The 14,859-nt window shown below is 47.2% G+C and overlaps 1 protein-coding gene across 1 annotated transcript in view; it reads left to right on the plus strand.

Moving 5' to 3' along the window:
- The first annotated feature begins 2,393 nt into the window (after positions 1-2,393).
- The window catches only part of TMEM231 (transmembrane protein 231), a 223,246-nt gene continuing 210,780 nt past the window's right edge, over positions 2,394-14,859 (plus strand). The window contains exons 1-2 of the mRNA XM_078668442.1: positions 2,394-2,780; positions 2,864-3,030. Of these exons, the coding sequence (XP_078524568.1) occupies positions 2,642-2,780; positions 2,864-3,030 (306 nt within the window). The 5' untranslated portion in view covers positions 2,394-2,641. The remainder of the gene's footprint in view (positions 2,781-2,863; positions 3,031-14,859) is intronic.

Here is a 14,859-nt window from a genome sequence, read left to right on the forward strand (position 1 = left end):
CCCAAACAGTCGCAGGTGAAATACTTTCATCATGGATGGTAGTCAGCATATGGACTTCTTTCCTATCAGAATATTTCAGAGCTAGAAGCTTATCGTTACGCAAGGCACTGCACTGTCCCTTCAAAAGATTTTTTACAAACAAGCTCTTTTGGGGAACCTCTACGGTTAGAGCGGATCGTGCCACAAGCAACAGTGTTCACTTTGAACAATTCCCTGAACAATGGCACACCAATGTAAAAGTTATCTATGTAATAAATGGTGACCTTTGTTAAAAAGTCTTCTACCAAGTCCCCACATAATTTTCTCTTTAACTCCGAAAGTGGACGGACAACCAGGGGGGGGGGGTCAATACTGGAATCCCTACCTGTGTAGACCCTGAAATTATAGACATATCCAGTACTACTTTCACATAGCATATACATCTTAATTCCATAACATGCCCTCTTGCTAGGAACGTACTGCCTAAAAACCAATCGGCCCTTGAACAGGACCAAAGGCTCATTCACAGCTATTTCTTTCCCTGGCTCATGGATCTTTGAAAATCGATCTACCAAGTGATCAAGGACAGGCCGAACCTTAAAAAGACGGTCACAATCAGGGTGATCTTGTGGCAACGCTAAACCATTATCAACAAACTATAACATCCGAAGAAGCAAATACCGATTACGACTCATGGGTGCAGGAAATATAGCTGTTGCCATCAAGGGATTAGTTGACCAATATGTAGACAGCGACGGCTTCCTTATCAGGCCCATCAAAAAAGTTAAACCCAAGAACTTCTTCAACTCATCCAGATTTGTGGGAGTCCACTGGGTAGCTCTAGAGTGGGGCTTACGTCTGGCACTCTTGCCCCTCAAATAGTGTTCAGCATACAAATTAGTCTGTTCAACAATATTATCAAAAAAGACATCATCCATAAACAACTGAAAAAAATGTATAGGCAAAAAATGTTCAAAATTCACTCTACACCCTGCAACGCCACTAAAGGCAGGCAACACCGGCTGCACCATGTTTGGGTCAACCCAGAGTCCAGCACCTGCAATGGGAAGCCTTGCAGCCCCAGGCTACAATCCAGATGCCTCTTGCTGTACAATTGGCACACCAGTGTCTTCCTCTAAAAGAGGCACTTCATCCATCCCGAGAGTGGCTTCATCATCAGATGATTCTTCTCGGACAGAAAACTCACTGCCAGAATCCTGGCCTTCCTCCTCCGCCTCAGATGCAGAGTCAGTCTCATAATCATGGTCAGAAGAAGACTTAAAAACCATACCAACAACCTGCTGGGCAATCACCCTTTGGCTAGCCATAATCCTTACTAAGAAAAGTAATTGACAAACAAGTCAACAATACCCACACTGTATAAAATAACTAATAAACAAAGTGTGGCTTCATCAAAAAAGGAAGTAAAACTACTGGGATATAGTAAGAGCAAGAAGGATAGTTCATGCAATACAAAGCACACAAAGACCTATGTACTCTAAAACAATACCATACACTTCCTAGAGACAGCACAACGGAGGATCAACTGCCCTTACCCTGCACAGACACAACAAGCATTAAAGAAGTCCCACTGCAAAGAAAGGGGAAAAAACATCATTACACACAAGGTAATAAACAACGTGCACAAATCAATATGTAATTTTGAAAAACAATCGCACAAAATGCTAACAAAGCAAATTATACAAACAGGCAAAGCTTACAAAAAGAGTAGCTTACCAACCACAATTCCACAAACTGCAGATCTGCCAAAGCTGCACCCACAAACAGGATCCCCCAACAAGGCAAAGGAAATGACTAGCTCTACGATAAAAAACAAAAATGAATTAAAACACAAATAAAAATAAAAATAAAAATGGACGATCTTTGCGCTGAGGGGGTGGAATCACTCAAAATAATCCCTTGCCTAAGGGGCCGCTCCCCAAAACTTAAAAGCTTTCCCTGTTGGTTTAGAGGTCACCCCCGGGCTCTCTAAGTGGGGGGGGGGGGTGAGGGGGGGGACGACCTACAAAATAATAGCCCCCAGGGTGCCAGGACGTAATGGTAACTTACTTCCTCGGCCCAGCAGCACTGCAGCCGAGAACATAAACATTAGGTCCACGGCACCGAAGGGGTTTAACTTAACAGAGGCACCTCATCTAACCTGTGTGTACGCAAAGAGCAGTTGCAAACAGTTCCACCTCGAGCAACACTGTCCGCTCTGTTTAATGGCCAGGCTAGCCAGACTAACTCCAGTCCTGAGACTGACGCACAGATTTGAAAACGTGACTTGGCGCGCCTGTCACGTGATACTTCGTCGCTACTAAGGGTCATGCCTCAAATGAGAACTAGTTCTGTTCCTACTTTCCCGCTGCACGTACACTTTAAGAGCGTCACTTGGCGTGCTTGTCACGTGATGTAAACTCCGTTGCTATGGACGGCTTCTCTATGGGAACTGGCCAGTACCGTCTGTTAAATGAGCGCTAAAGCTGTCTGGCTAACAACAGTCTAAGGGTGTATGTATATGCTTTATAGCAGGGCTGCTGCATACCCCAGGAGCGAGCCACGGCGACAACTTGACGATACGCAGGTTCTTGGTGCCCTGGAGTGAACTCTTTTCAGCTCTGCAAGTTGTGCGTTTAACCACAAACGTAAAGTCCGGGCAATGGCCTTGTATGAGGTTTACTCCCACCCACTGCTAGTGAAATACAGAAGCAGTGTATGCTCCAAGGCCACTGTTTTCCTGCTGGTGGTCCTCGCTCTGACATACATACCCCCTTTGTTAGTGGCTTACAGAAGCCAAGGTGAGTATCTACTTGTTGTTGTTATGTTTTCTCTCTGCCCCCCGGCCACTCTTCAGGTGTTGATGAATGTTGATCCAATTTAGGTTTTTGGCTGAAACAGAGCACCTACGAGGAACAACCTAATGTCAACTTCAACTACGAGATTTTGTTGATGGCCCTGACAGGCACCACTGGAAGTTATGTTGGTTGGAGCACTTTTTCAGCGTTCAACAATTTGCTGGGAGACAACCTGAGATTTCCGCTGGTTTCTGTAAGTTTTCAGCCACCAACTTTTCAATATGCCTATGTTATATTTCAATGTTTCAGGTGTGCTTATGTGTGACATTTGATGCTGTTTGAGTGAGACTCTATCGCAAATTGAACAAAGTAGTTATGCCCATGAAATAAAATGAGCATGACAAATTAACAGATCGGTACCGTGTAATGCCTTGGAAATGGTCACAAATCATCCTTGAGTGCAAAGTGATCTCGGCTAAAGAGCCAGGACAGAATGAAGGCAGATTGTGACTGTTGGCCAGCTTGGGCTTGCCTTTCCCTCCAGAATCACCTGCTCACGGGCGCACACAGTGGGACAAGCACAAGACACACATAATTTCAATTAGTGCAAACTATTCTGTTTAGTTTTGTTATTGCAAAATGTTAAAGCTATACATTTATTATCTGCTAAACAATTGTAATCTGCTACGTTAATAGCACAAAGGAAGTGAAACAAAACTACAATTCACAGAATGTGTAATGTTGTTAAATTGCTGCACCAGACCCTGCATTTTACAGTGAAACCGTAAGGTTATTCATTACCGGTATCAATGATTCTCGTCAACTCAGACCGATGCAGTAAGCAAAGAAATTAGAAGATAATTTAGATTGGAAAAATAGATTGAAGCGTCAGAGACAGAGGTCGTAGAAAGTACTGCTATTATTAACCAAACCCCCCAGGATATTGCGGCATGGATTAGCAAATTTAGCGGCACAAATATAGAAATTTAGCGGCATTTCTGCAGCATTTTATTCATAACATTAATTTTCAGCTTTAAAACAATGGAAACTGTTTTAGCAGAGTATTCCACTTTGAAATAGGCCCTGATGTGATGTCATTTCCTGTGATCTCTTCCACTACCCCTAGCGTTTTAGTGAATTGACACCCATGTTTTTTCTCAGTTTGTGGAAAGCAACTCATATGGGGTCACTGGATATTTAAAAATAAAATAGATGCCGACTTCTTTTTTTTTTTTTTTGTACTATTTCTCAAGCGAATTAACTTGCCAGCTGAGATGTGAGCAAATGTGTGCTTTTCGTGAAAGAAAAGCATCTGCGATGCTGTAAAAAAAAAAAAAAAACCTTCTCAGAGCACGAGTTATACTTGTCCCGGGCCTGTATCCCCCCTCCTCCTCCTTTCCTCAAACGTCATCCTCCCGCCACTCGAACAACCCCCACCCCTTCCCTCTCCAAATACACTCTCACTAGCAGGCTACTCCCCGATCGCCCATTGATGCCATAGGAAGGGATAGTAATGCGCAAGAAGACAGTAGCAAAGCAGCACATTCTTCCAAGCAGCGCGTTATATCGGGCCCACCACACTCAGTAAAACCGAACCTTGTTGATGAACTAGCGCTTCAACGCCTCATCAGAGATAGAGTGCGCTACAATTGCACTACAATGCTTTGCGCGGATTGAAGGGATTCAAAGTCCGGAGTCTCAGAGATAAGATTTCAGTAACAGGACCCCTGGAGGAGAGGCATTTATGTGTAACTCACACCCCGTAGTTCCAAACTGTCATAAGAGGCTCGGGTTATGCACAACACGTCACCCGGCAGCCTCCTCGATCGTAAAAGAAAGCAGACATGTATTGGGGAATGGTAGAATGTTACGCGGATTGGAGCGTGACAAGCTGGGAGAGAAACTAACTCTTAAAAAAAACAAGGGGGAAGAGAATCATGGACTATACAGAACTGACATGGAAATACCAGCTCAACCGGCCGAGCTGGCAGCGGGCAGAAATTTCAACCCCCCCGTCAGCAGGGCAGATTGATTCATAATAGCAGAGCCGAGCACGATCTTTATAACTGTGCTGAGCCTGCTGGTAGCCGCAAGTAGTGAAGCCTGCTGCAGCCCGGGCCATACACAGGTACAGAGGCGCTGGCGCGCGCGCTAGCACCAGGCAGGCTGGCCTTACAGTCAGGGGTCCCGGTGCTCTGAGGCCACGAATGAACCACTCTGGCCGCCCTAGGAAGTCCGCCGCTGCCCGTGCCATGGTGGGACGGGTTGGTCGTTTGCAACTCTTAATCAGCGGGATTCATTACCACTCAGGCAGCGGAGAGCGGAGCTCATTAACAGCAGGGGTCGGTCAAAGTAAAGTATTCACTTGAACTTTACAGTACTTCAGACTGTTGTGTCTCTATCTGCGCCGTCCAGTGACCGCGGCGGTGAGCCGCACTGGGACCCGCGGCCACACAGCACACATTGACATACTGCATGCAGTCTGTCTCGGACCCAGGCCAGACTGATAGACACTCTATTCCCCAGGGCACAGCCGCAGCACTGCCTGCGCCCACAATCATGCCACCAGCTGCTTCTCATGATGAATGCGGCGGCAGAGGCCATCAGTGATAGATGCGGGTGACAAGCTAGGCCTCCCGCCGGGTATTTTTGCGCAGATGGCAGCGCCCCACCAGAACTCTACTCTCTCAGATTGAGTCTCCTGCGCCGTTTCTGAGCCAAACCGTCACTTCCTCTTTCCAGGGCTCGGCAAATTTGTAACATTGTAGCCACGGAGACTACAATCGCGCAGCCCACCCCTGCAAAAGACACGTCCAAAATGGCTAAAACATGCTGAGACAAAAAAAAAAACATCCGCCCGCCGCCGCAATGACGTTCTAAAAGGGGCGGGATGAGTAAAAATCGCCGGAACGGCCACGAATCTGCTCCGGCAATGACGGACAGATCTCTCTTCCAATGGCTAGCCTCCATTTATGGAGCTAGCCAATGGAAGAGCAGGCGGGACAAAGCCCCCGTACTGTTCTAACATAAGATTTCGCCTGCGCAGTGGACGCCCGCCAGGCGAAACCTAACAAGCATTTACAATGCAACGGTTTCGCCTTTGCAAAAGTTAGAGCTATTGGCATTGTAAATGACAACATTTTTATTTATGTGTTGGTTTTGAAAACAGATAAATAAATGGCATTGTCATTTACAATGCCAATAGCTTAATCTCCCCCCCACACACTGCGAGCCCCCACACAGAGCCCCCCCACACACTGCAAGCCCCCCCACACACTGCGAGCCCCCAACACACTGCGAGCCCCCCAACACACTGCGAGCCCCCCACACACTGCGAGCCCCCCCACACACTGCGAGCCCCCCCACACACTGCGAGCCCCCCACACACTGCGAGCCCCCCCCACACACTGCGAGCCCCCCACACACTGCGAGCCCCCCACACACTGCGAGCCCCCCACACACTGCGAGACCCACACACTGCGAGCCCCACACACTGCTGGTGTTTACAAGGAGGGGCCGCATCAACCGAGAGGGTGACATAAGAAATCCATTGGACTAATCCGACGAGCACTGCCTGGAAGTGTTTTTTAATGTTTTTTCTCAGTTTGTGGAAAACAACTAATATTGGGTCACTGGATATTTAAAAATAAAATAGATGCCGACTTCTTTTTTTTTTTTTTTTACTATTTCTGAAGCGAATTAACTTGCCAGCTGAGATATGAGCAAATGTGTGCTTTTCGTGAAAGAAAAGCATCTGCGATGCTGTAAAAAAAAAAAAAAAAACCTTCCCAGAGCACGAGTTATACTTGTTCCGGGCCTGTATCCCCCCTCCTCCTCCATTCCTCAAACGTCATCCTCATGCCACTCGAACAACCCCCACCCCTTCCCTCTCCAAATACACTCTCACTAGCAGGCTACTCCCCGATCGCCCATTGATGCCATAGGAAGGGATAGTAATGCGCAAGAAGAGGATATTACTACTTAAATACACAGACGGTAGCAAAGCAGCAGATTCTTACAAGCAGCGCGTTATATCCGGCCCACCACACCCAGTAAAACCGAACCTTGTTGATGAACTAGCGCTTCAACGCCTCATCAGAGATAGAGTGCGCTACAATTGCACTACAATGCTTTGCGCGGATTGAAGGGATTCAAAGTCCGGAGTCTCAGAGATAAGATTTCAGTAACAGGGCCCCTGGAAGAGAGGCATTTATGCGTAACTCACACCCCGTAGTTCCAAACTGTCATATGAGGCTCGGTTTATGCACAACACGTCACCCGGCAGCCTCCTCGATCGTAAAAGAAAGCAGACATGTATTGGGGAATGGTAGAATGTTACTCGGATCGGAGCGTGACAAGCTGGGAGAGAAACTAACTCTAAAAAAAACAAGGGGGAAGAGAATCATGGACTATACAGAACTGCCATGGAAATACCAGCTCAACCGGCCGAGCGGGCAGAAATTTCAACCCCCCGTCAGCAGGGCAGATTGATTCATAATAGCAGAGCCGAGCACGATCTTTATAACAGTGCTGAGCCTGCTGGTAGCCGCAAGTAGTGAAGCCTGCTGCGGCCCGTGCCAGACACAGGTGCAGAGGCGCTGGCGCGAGCGCGCTAGTACCAGGCAGGCTGGCCTTACAGTCAGGGGTCCCGGTGCTCTGAGGCCACGAATGAACCACTCTGGCTGCCCTAGGAAGTCAGGGTGTTGTAATAACATCGCCGCTCCCCGCGGCCGCACAGCACACACTGACATACTGCATGCAGTCTGTCTCGGACCCAGGCCAGACTGATAGACACTCTATTCCCCAGGGCACAGCCGCAGCACTGCCTGCGCCCGCAATCATGCCACCAGCTGCTTCTCATCATGAATGCGGCGGCCAAGGCCATCAGTGATAGATGCGGGTGACCAGCTAGGCCTCCCGCCGGGTATTTTTGCGCAGACAGCAGCGCCGCACCAGAACTCGACTCTCTCTCAGATTAAGTCTCCCGCGCCGTTTTTGAGCCAAACCGTCACTTCCTCTTTCCGGGACTCTGCAAATTTGTTACATTGTAGCCACGGAGACGACAATCGCGCAGCCCACCCCTGCAAAAGACACGTCCAAAATGGCAAAAACATGCCGAGACAAAAAAAAAACATCTGCCCACCGCCGCATTGACGATCTAAAAGGGGCGTGATGAGTAACAATCGCCGGAACGCCCACGAATCTGCTCCGGCAATGACGGACAGATCTCTCTTCCAATGGCTAGCCTCCATTTATGGAGCTAGCCAATGGAAGAGCAGGCGGTACAAAGCCCCCGTACTGTTCTAACATAAGATTTCGCCTGCGCGAACACTGCTGCGCAGCGGACGCCAGGCGAAACCTAAAGAGTGAAAGAACGGAAATCGTAATTGTGTAAGCAAGTCTTGGAAAATGCAAAATACGTGTTTGTAAAATAAAACATAGCAGAGAGAGGCTTTGAAACAAATGTGCGCAAAAATACAAAATAAAGCAGGAATAGTGAGAGGAATTGAAATATTCACAAAAGTGGTAGTGGGGTGAGAGGGTACTGGAACAAGAGCATCTTCTTCATAAGATACAGAATCCTCTGCTTCCACTTGCGGATTATGAACTCAACACTTTGCCTTAAAATCTGAGCAACATTACATTCTTCAGGACCAGGTAAATAATGTGTGTTGCTGATGAAGGTAACTTTTAGTATCTAATGCATTTTCAGTTTAGATACAGGACTTTGCTAAATGTGCACATTAATTGCGGTATTTTTACAAAAGTGCCGTTTTTGCAGCAAACCGCGAAATCCAGGAGGGTCTGATTAACCTGCAAGGAAGAGCAGGGTCGTTAGCCACATCACTATGCCAATAGTGATAGCAGAACATGTCTTAATGTAATCATGCCATTACCCTCACTCGGCACCTATATCCTTTTGGCATTATTCTGCTCAGTTGATTGCAGCCCTGCCAAGTGCCACACATTTGTGTGACAGTATGCAAGTCTGGTGGGGATGCAGTGACATACCTATAATGCTTTATTCTAACACGAGATACGTAGCACTCAGCATGGCTGCGTATATATCACGTAATTGCAAAGATATGTAGTTTTCTCACTGTGGTATACTTGATATCCTTAAGCCACTTGGTGGCTGTGAGCTGTTTTGAACCACAAATGTAGCACCAAATAGATAAAGGCATGGACCTTCTCAAAACCAACAATTATAGCAAAGCACTCCTTCTCGAGGTCTGTCTCTGTGTAGTAACCTATGACTAATAAAGACCACAGGATGCTCTTGGCACTTGCAATCGAGTTAATCCTGAGACATCCATTTGTACAGTGAATGGTTGACTAGTCAGGGGCCCTCAGTATAGGTGCACTGCTTAGGGCCATCTTCAGTTCCACAAAAACATTCAGGTAATTATTGGTCCAGTCACCCCCCTGGGCTGTTTCTTAGATGCCGTAGCCATCTTGCCCCCATTGTTAGCAGTAAAGTTCCTATAGTAACCCATAAGTCCTAAGAAGTCTGCCACTTCAGTCTGTGTTGTGGGCACCTTCCACTCTAGGACAGGTGGAACATTAGCATCTGAAGGGTGATTTTTTTCCCCATTCCACACCAGATGCCCAAGGTAGACTCAGTGGACTGTCTCACCTGATACTTGGCTGCCCTGATGGTCATTTTCAACTCCTATAATCTGACCAAACCCTTTTCTAGGTGATTCAAGTACGCTTTTCATGAATTGCTAAACACATCAATGCCTTTCAGGTAGGTCATTCTAAACTCTTCTAGGCCTGATAGACCATCGCTCATCAGGCACTGGAAAGTGGCATGTGCATTTGTCAACCTAACAGGCATTACTTTGATATAGAAAACCCCTTTTGCATAGACAACGCGGTCTTATCCTTGGCAGTAGGCGATAAACTTTATCTAATATTCCCTGGTCAGATCAGTGGTTCTCAAATATTTTGCAGCACCTAGCCAGACCACAAGCTCTGGGCATTGGATGTGCATCGCTCCTGGTTACTTTGCTTAGACCTCTATAGTCCACAAAAAAGAGCAAGTTTGTAGACGTTGCCTGGGCACCAGCACTACTGGACTGGCCTGACGGCTATGAAAATTCTCGCTAAATCACAATTCCACCACTGTGGCCACCTCTAAGTTGATACATGTCTGGATCCGGTCCGATATGCTGCAAGTCTTGGTTTTAACAGGAAGACAATCTTCTTTGTTAATCTCGGGAACACGGGCAGATGTCTAACTTGGAGTCAGTGAGAACAGGTGGGAGAGCTGAATCAAAACCGATCTACCTTTTTCCGGTCATACCTCTGGAGCATGCTGTTCTGTTTCCACAGATCATCCCTCGTGTCACTAAGTAGTAAGTCAGGTAGAAACTCCCCATCCCGCTCAGATTTCTCTGCCATAGTCATGGTGTTCACACTGTAATCTCTTCGGAGGTACTGCTTGTACCGGTTCATATGCCCTCGGAATTTCGTGTTGAACCTTTGTCCACCTAGTAGGTCAAATCACACAATTTGTTCACTACCTTTTATGACCCATCTCACCTATATTTGAAAGCACTCGGAGAATTGAGATTTAGCACCAATACCTCTTTACCTTCCTGGTAACTATTTAGCATCACTTTCTGGTTCTACCATTCCTTCATCAGCCCTTTGCCTGGCAGAAGGGTGTGCTTTGCCTAACTCGTACTGTGCTATCAGCTTCCTGAGCCCAATCCATCTACGCAAGCCTTTTAGTTGTTGGAGTGAGTTAACCCCACCAAGATAACCCCCGCTTTAAAAGATGTTTTCCCTTTTTCTGTCTTGAAGGGGTACCTCTCCCTAAACACCCCTTTAAAGAAATTATATTCTTTACCTCTACCCGCCCTGAACCCTTAAAACGTCTTGCTACTACCTGCCTCTGAACCCTAAAACCCCTTTCACACCCATACCCGCCTAGGAACCCTCATTACTCCTTTACAACCCATAACCTAACCCATCATCTTTAAATCTGCTTTAAAGTCCTTATCAGCCTGAACCCTTACCCATTTTATAGCCCTTAATTCCCCTTCTTTAAAAACAAAAACAAAAAAATTACAAAATATTTATGGCAGTTAAAAAAAAAAAATACTCACCTGCGATGTAAAATACAGTGGAGTAAAGATCACGGTGTAAAGACAGCACACTCAATCGCACAGTTCACCCCATCCTTATGAGGCGACTCCTCAAATCAAGGTGAGTGGTCTCTCCAAAGGGTGTCCAAACAGAAGCTCTAGTAGGCTAAATCCCACTCTCTTCAGTGGAATCGCATGCTAAGCAAACAAGCATTTACAATGCAACGGTTTCGCCTTTGACAAAGTTAGAGCTATTGGCATTGCAAATGACAAATTGTTTATTTATGTGTTGGTTTTGAAAACAGATAAATAAATGGCATTGTCATTTACAATGTCAATAGCTTAATCTTTCGCAAATGCGAGACCTAACAAAAAAAAATTACATTTGGATTTGAGGTGTATGTGGGGGGGCAAAAATAGAAACTTTAGCGTTTGATAGTGTGCGTATCACAAAGCACAGTTAAAATGTGGGAAATAGTTGAATTACTCTAATGTCAAGAGTTCTAAAACGCTCTTCGACCCGTAAAGCAAGGCAAAAACGCCAAGACATTGAAATAATAATGATAGAACAAAAGCAGTGATGTAATTCTTAAGCAGTCAGAAGGCAGGTGTGAGCAGTTAGCCAATTTGTTTTCTATGTTATAAATCTCGGTCTCGTCAGGATTTTCTCCGCTTTGTTACCGGTATTTTTTTTTTTAACTACAGGTACCAGAATGCAAATGGAATCAACTCAGACTGGCGCGCGGGGTAGGCACTACATCCCTACTCGAAAAAGCGAGGTACATAAACAGTCTCTGCGAATGTAAACACGGTGTATCGCAAAGGGAGAGGGGATTAAACGCCGCGGTTCTGCAGATTTAAATACGTTTCCAAAACGTACTCTTGTGCTTGCCGCCTCCCCAGGACTGCTTGGCCAGACTGGGGCTTCTGATAATAGCATAAACAACTAAGGAGTGACTCAGTGAAACGTAAATAATCCGTGAAACAGGAAAATAGTGTAAGAGTGTCAGGTTTTCCAAAAAAGCCCCCACCCGGTTCAGGTAACTACAAGATTACACAAAACAGTAATCTCAAATAACCAGGAGGTTGCAACCCAGTAGACAAAGGGTATTCACACCCAACTGGGAAGGGCAAGTAAACCTCTGTATTAAAAGGACCCTCACTCACCACTAGTTGGTGACATGCTTCATCATTGGGTCCCCGCTGAGGTGGCCGAATGCCCCCCCCAGCGTGCTACAACGCCTGATTTACAGCGGAGCGGGTTGGTGGTGAGTGTAACAGTGGTATAACTCAAAAAAGTGCAAAATAAGTGTGTGCAGAATTAAAAAATACACGGTTGAGACCCAACCAAAATATTTTTTTTTTTTTTTTTTGGTTAAAAACTTTTATTGAGCAATCAAATAAAAAGTACAAAGATGGGCCTACAACCACACGGGCTGGCCGCTAAGTCGCAAAGCACGACACATGAGGTAAACAATCATTTCCGTTGCCAGGACAAAATCATAGAGTAAATATTGCTCCAGACGTAGGACAGGTCATAACAATTTTCTATATTAAACATTAAAATAACGAACACCAAACAAGGCGAATGCAGTAATCAAGTCAGCCCGGATGTCAGAGGGGAGGGCCACTAATCAGGAATACAAAGGTGAATCAATGAGACTCGGCAAGGCCGGGGGGGGGGGAGCAGGGAGGACAGGAAAATCCTAAAACAGAATAAGGAATTTCGGGAACGTCAGCCTAGGGAGACAAGGTAATATCGGAGGCGTCAACCAAGGGAGGGGTACAAATTTCTCCGCGATAAGCATTCCATTGACCCCAAATTTTCGTCCACGCCCTGGGTCTGCCCCTAGCCACATAGACGGTCTTCTCTCGGAACATGGACCAGTCCATGTTATCCTCCCACACCGAAACGTCTGGAGGTCGGGATGCGCCCCAAAGTTGCGCAATGTCACGCTTCGCGACCATGTAACCCAAGGTCGCCCATCTAGTCTGGGCCACAGAGTAATCGGAGGGCTCCCACACGTTCAGCAGGCATCGTCGGGCCTCAGGCCGCAGGGCAACACCAGTCACAACAGTCATTATCGCATGTACATCCACCCAGTAGGCTGCCACCACAGGGCACTCCCAAAGTATATGCATAAAGGTAGCGCTCATCCCACACCCACGCTTACATAAGCCATCCGGGGAAAAACCCATTACAACCAGACGCGGACCAGTCACATACACCCGGTGGAGGATCTTAAGTTGCACCAAACGAAGACGGGCGGGAATGGCGACTTCCTTCGGAGAGGAGAGTGCTGACTGCCAATCCTCGTCATCTAATTCCAATCCGTCACCGACCCACATTTCTCTGAGCCGGACCAACAAATCAGCGCGAGTATGAATCAATTTCTTGTAAATAAGGGAGATAGTGCTGTCGGGCAGATGTCCATCTAGTATACGATCTTCAAGGGGGGAGGACTCGGGCAGGGCCACATCAGGAGTCAGAACTGAGGACAGGGCATGTCGGACCTGCAGATACCGGAAAAACTCTCTATCACTCAAGTCGTATTCTGCCTTAAGGGCCTGGAACGACTTCACGCTACCATTCACATAAACATCACCCACTTTACAAATCCCAATCATATCCCAGCGTTCAAAGCCCTTAGTAGACCAGAGACACCCCAAACGTTCAGAAGCATAAAGCGGAGTCGCCAGCGTCAATCGATTCTCCCATCCCAAACTCACATTCGCGGCGCGCCACACGTTGACTGCGGTCCTGGACGGGCCCGTAAGATGGCGCCCGGCCGATCTAGAATAAAGCGCTCTATTAAAGTCCCCTCCCGGCAGCTGGAACCTATCCATCTCAAAAGCCGGATCGCGACCCGGCGAATACATCGCGTGGTTAATGGCAGATAGCTGGGCAGCCCAGTAATATCTCTTGATATCGGGGAGCGCCATGCCCCCGTCGTACCAAGGGATGGTAAGTTTCGCAAGGGCTATACGAGGACGCCCGTCCCAAATCAGTTGTCTTTGCAGACTCTCGATCTCTCGGAAATAGGTAGCGGGAATGTCGTCATAAGAATTTTGAAGTGCGTAGAGGAACCGCGGCAAGGACATCATTTTAAAAAGAGCCGCCCTACCCAAAGGAGATAGGGGCAGCTTACGCCAACGGGCCACATCCAGTCGCAGTCTAAGAAGCGGGTGGAGGAGATTACGCTCAAACCGGAGTGAGGGGTCCAGGGTAATAAAAATCCCCAAATACTTGAAGCCAGACTGGACCACCTGGATAGGAAATCTGTCCGGCAAAGGGGGCAAAATACCCGAAAGAACATACACACAGGACTTAGCCCAATTAATAACAAGGCCCGAGTTAGCACCGAACGAAGTAAGAACATCAAATAAGACATTTAAAGATTTACGCGGAGAGGTAAGATATAGAAGAATGTCGTCCGCGTAAAGAGAGACACGGTCCTCAAAGTCCGGTGACCAACGAATCCCCTTGAGCGAAGGCTCCCATCGAAGCCACGCAGCTAACGGTTCCAAGGCAAGCGCGAAAAGCAATGGAGACAAGGGGCAACCCTGACGGGTCCCCCTACCAAGGCAGAAGGGGACAGAAACTTTACCGTTCACCACGACTTGCGCTAAGGGTTCCACGTACAACAACTTCACCCAACCAATAAACTCAGGTCCAAAACCAAATTTTTCGAGAGCCGCCCAAAGATAGGGCCACTCTACAGTGTCAAAGGCCATCGAGGCGTCTAACGAGGCCAAAATGGCCGGCTCCGTCAGAAGCCCCGCCCTCGCAACAGCACCGTGGAGATGACGTAGATTGAGAGCCGTGTTGCGATGTGGGATAAATCCGGATTGATCCGGATGAACCAAGCCACTAATAACCGTCAGTAGGCGGGTCGCCAGGAGCTTAGCCAGGACCTTAGGCTCAACATTTAACAGGGAAATGGGCCTATAAGACGAACAAAGGTCCCGCGGTTTCCCGTCCTTGG

Source organism: Lissotriton helveticus, chromosome 12, assembly GCF_964261635.1.
Source record: "Lissotriton helveticus chromosome 12, aLisHel1.1, whole genome shotgun sequence".
NCBI lineage: Eukaryota > Metazoa > Chordata > Amphibia > Caudata > Salamandridae > Lissotriton > Lissotriton helveticus.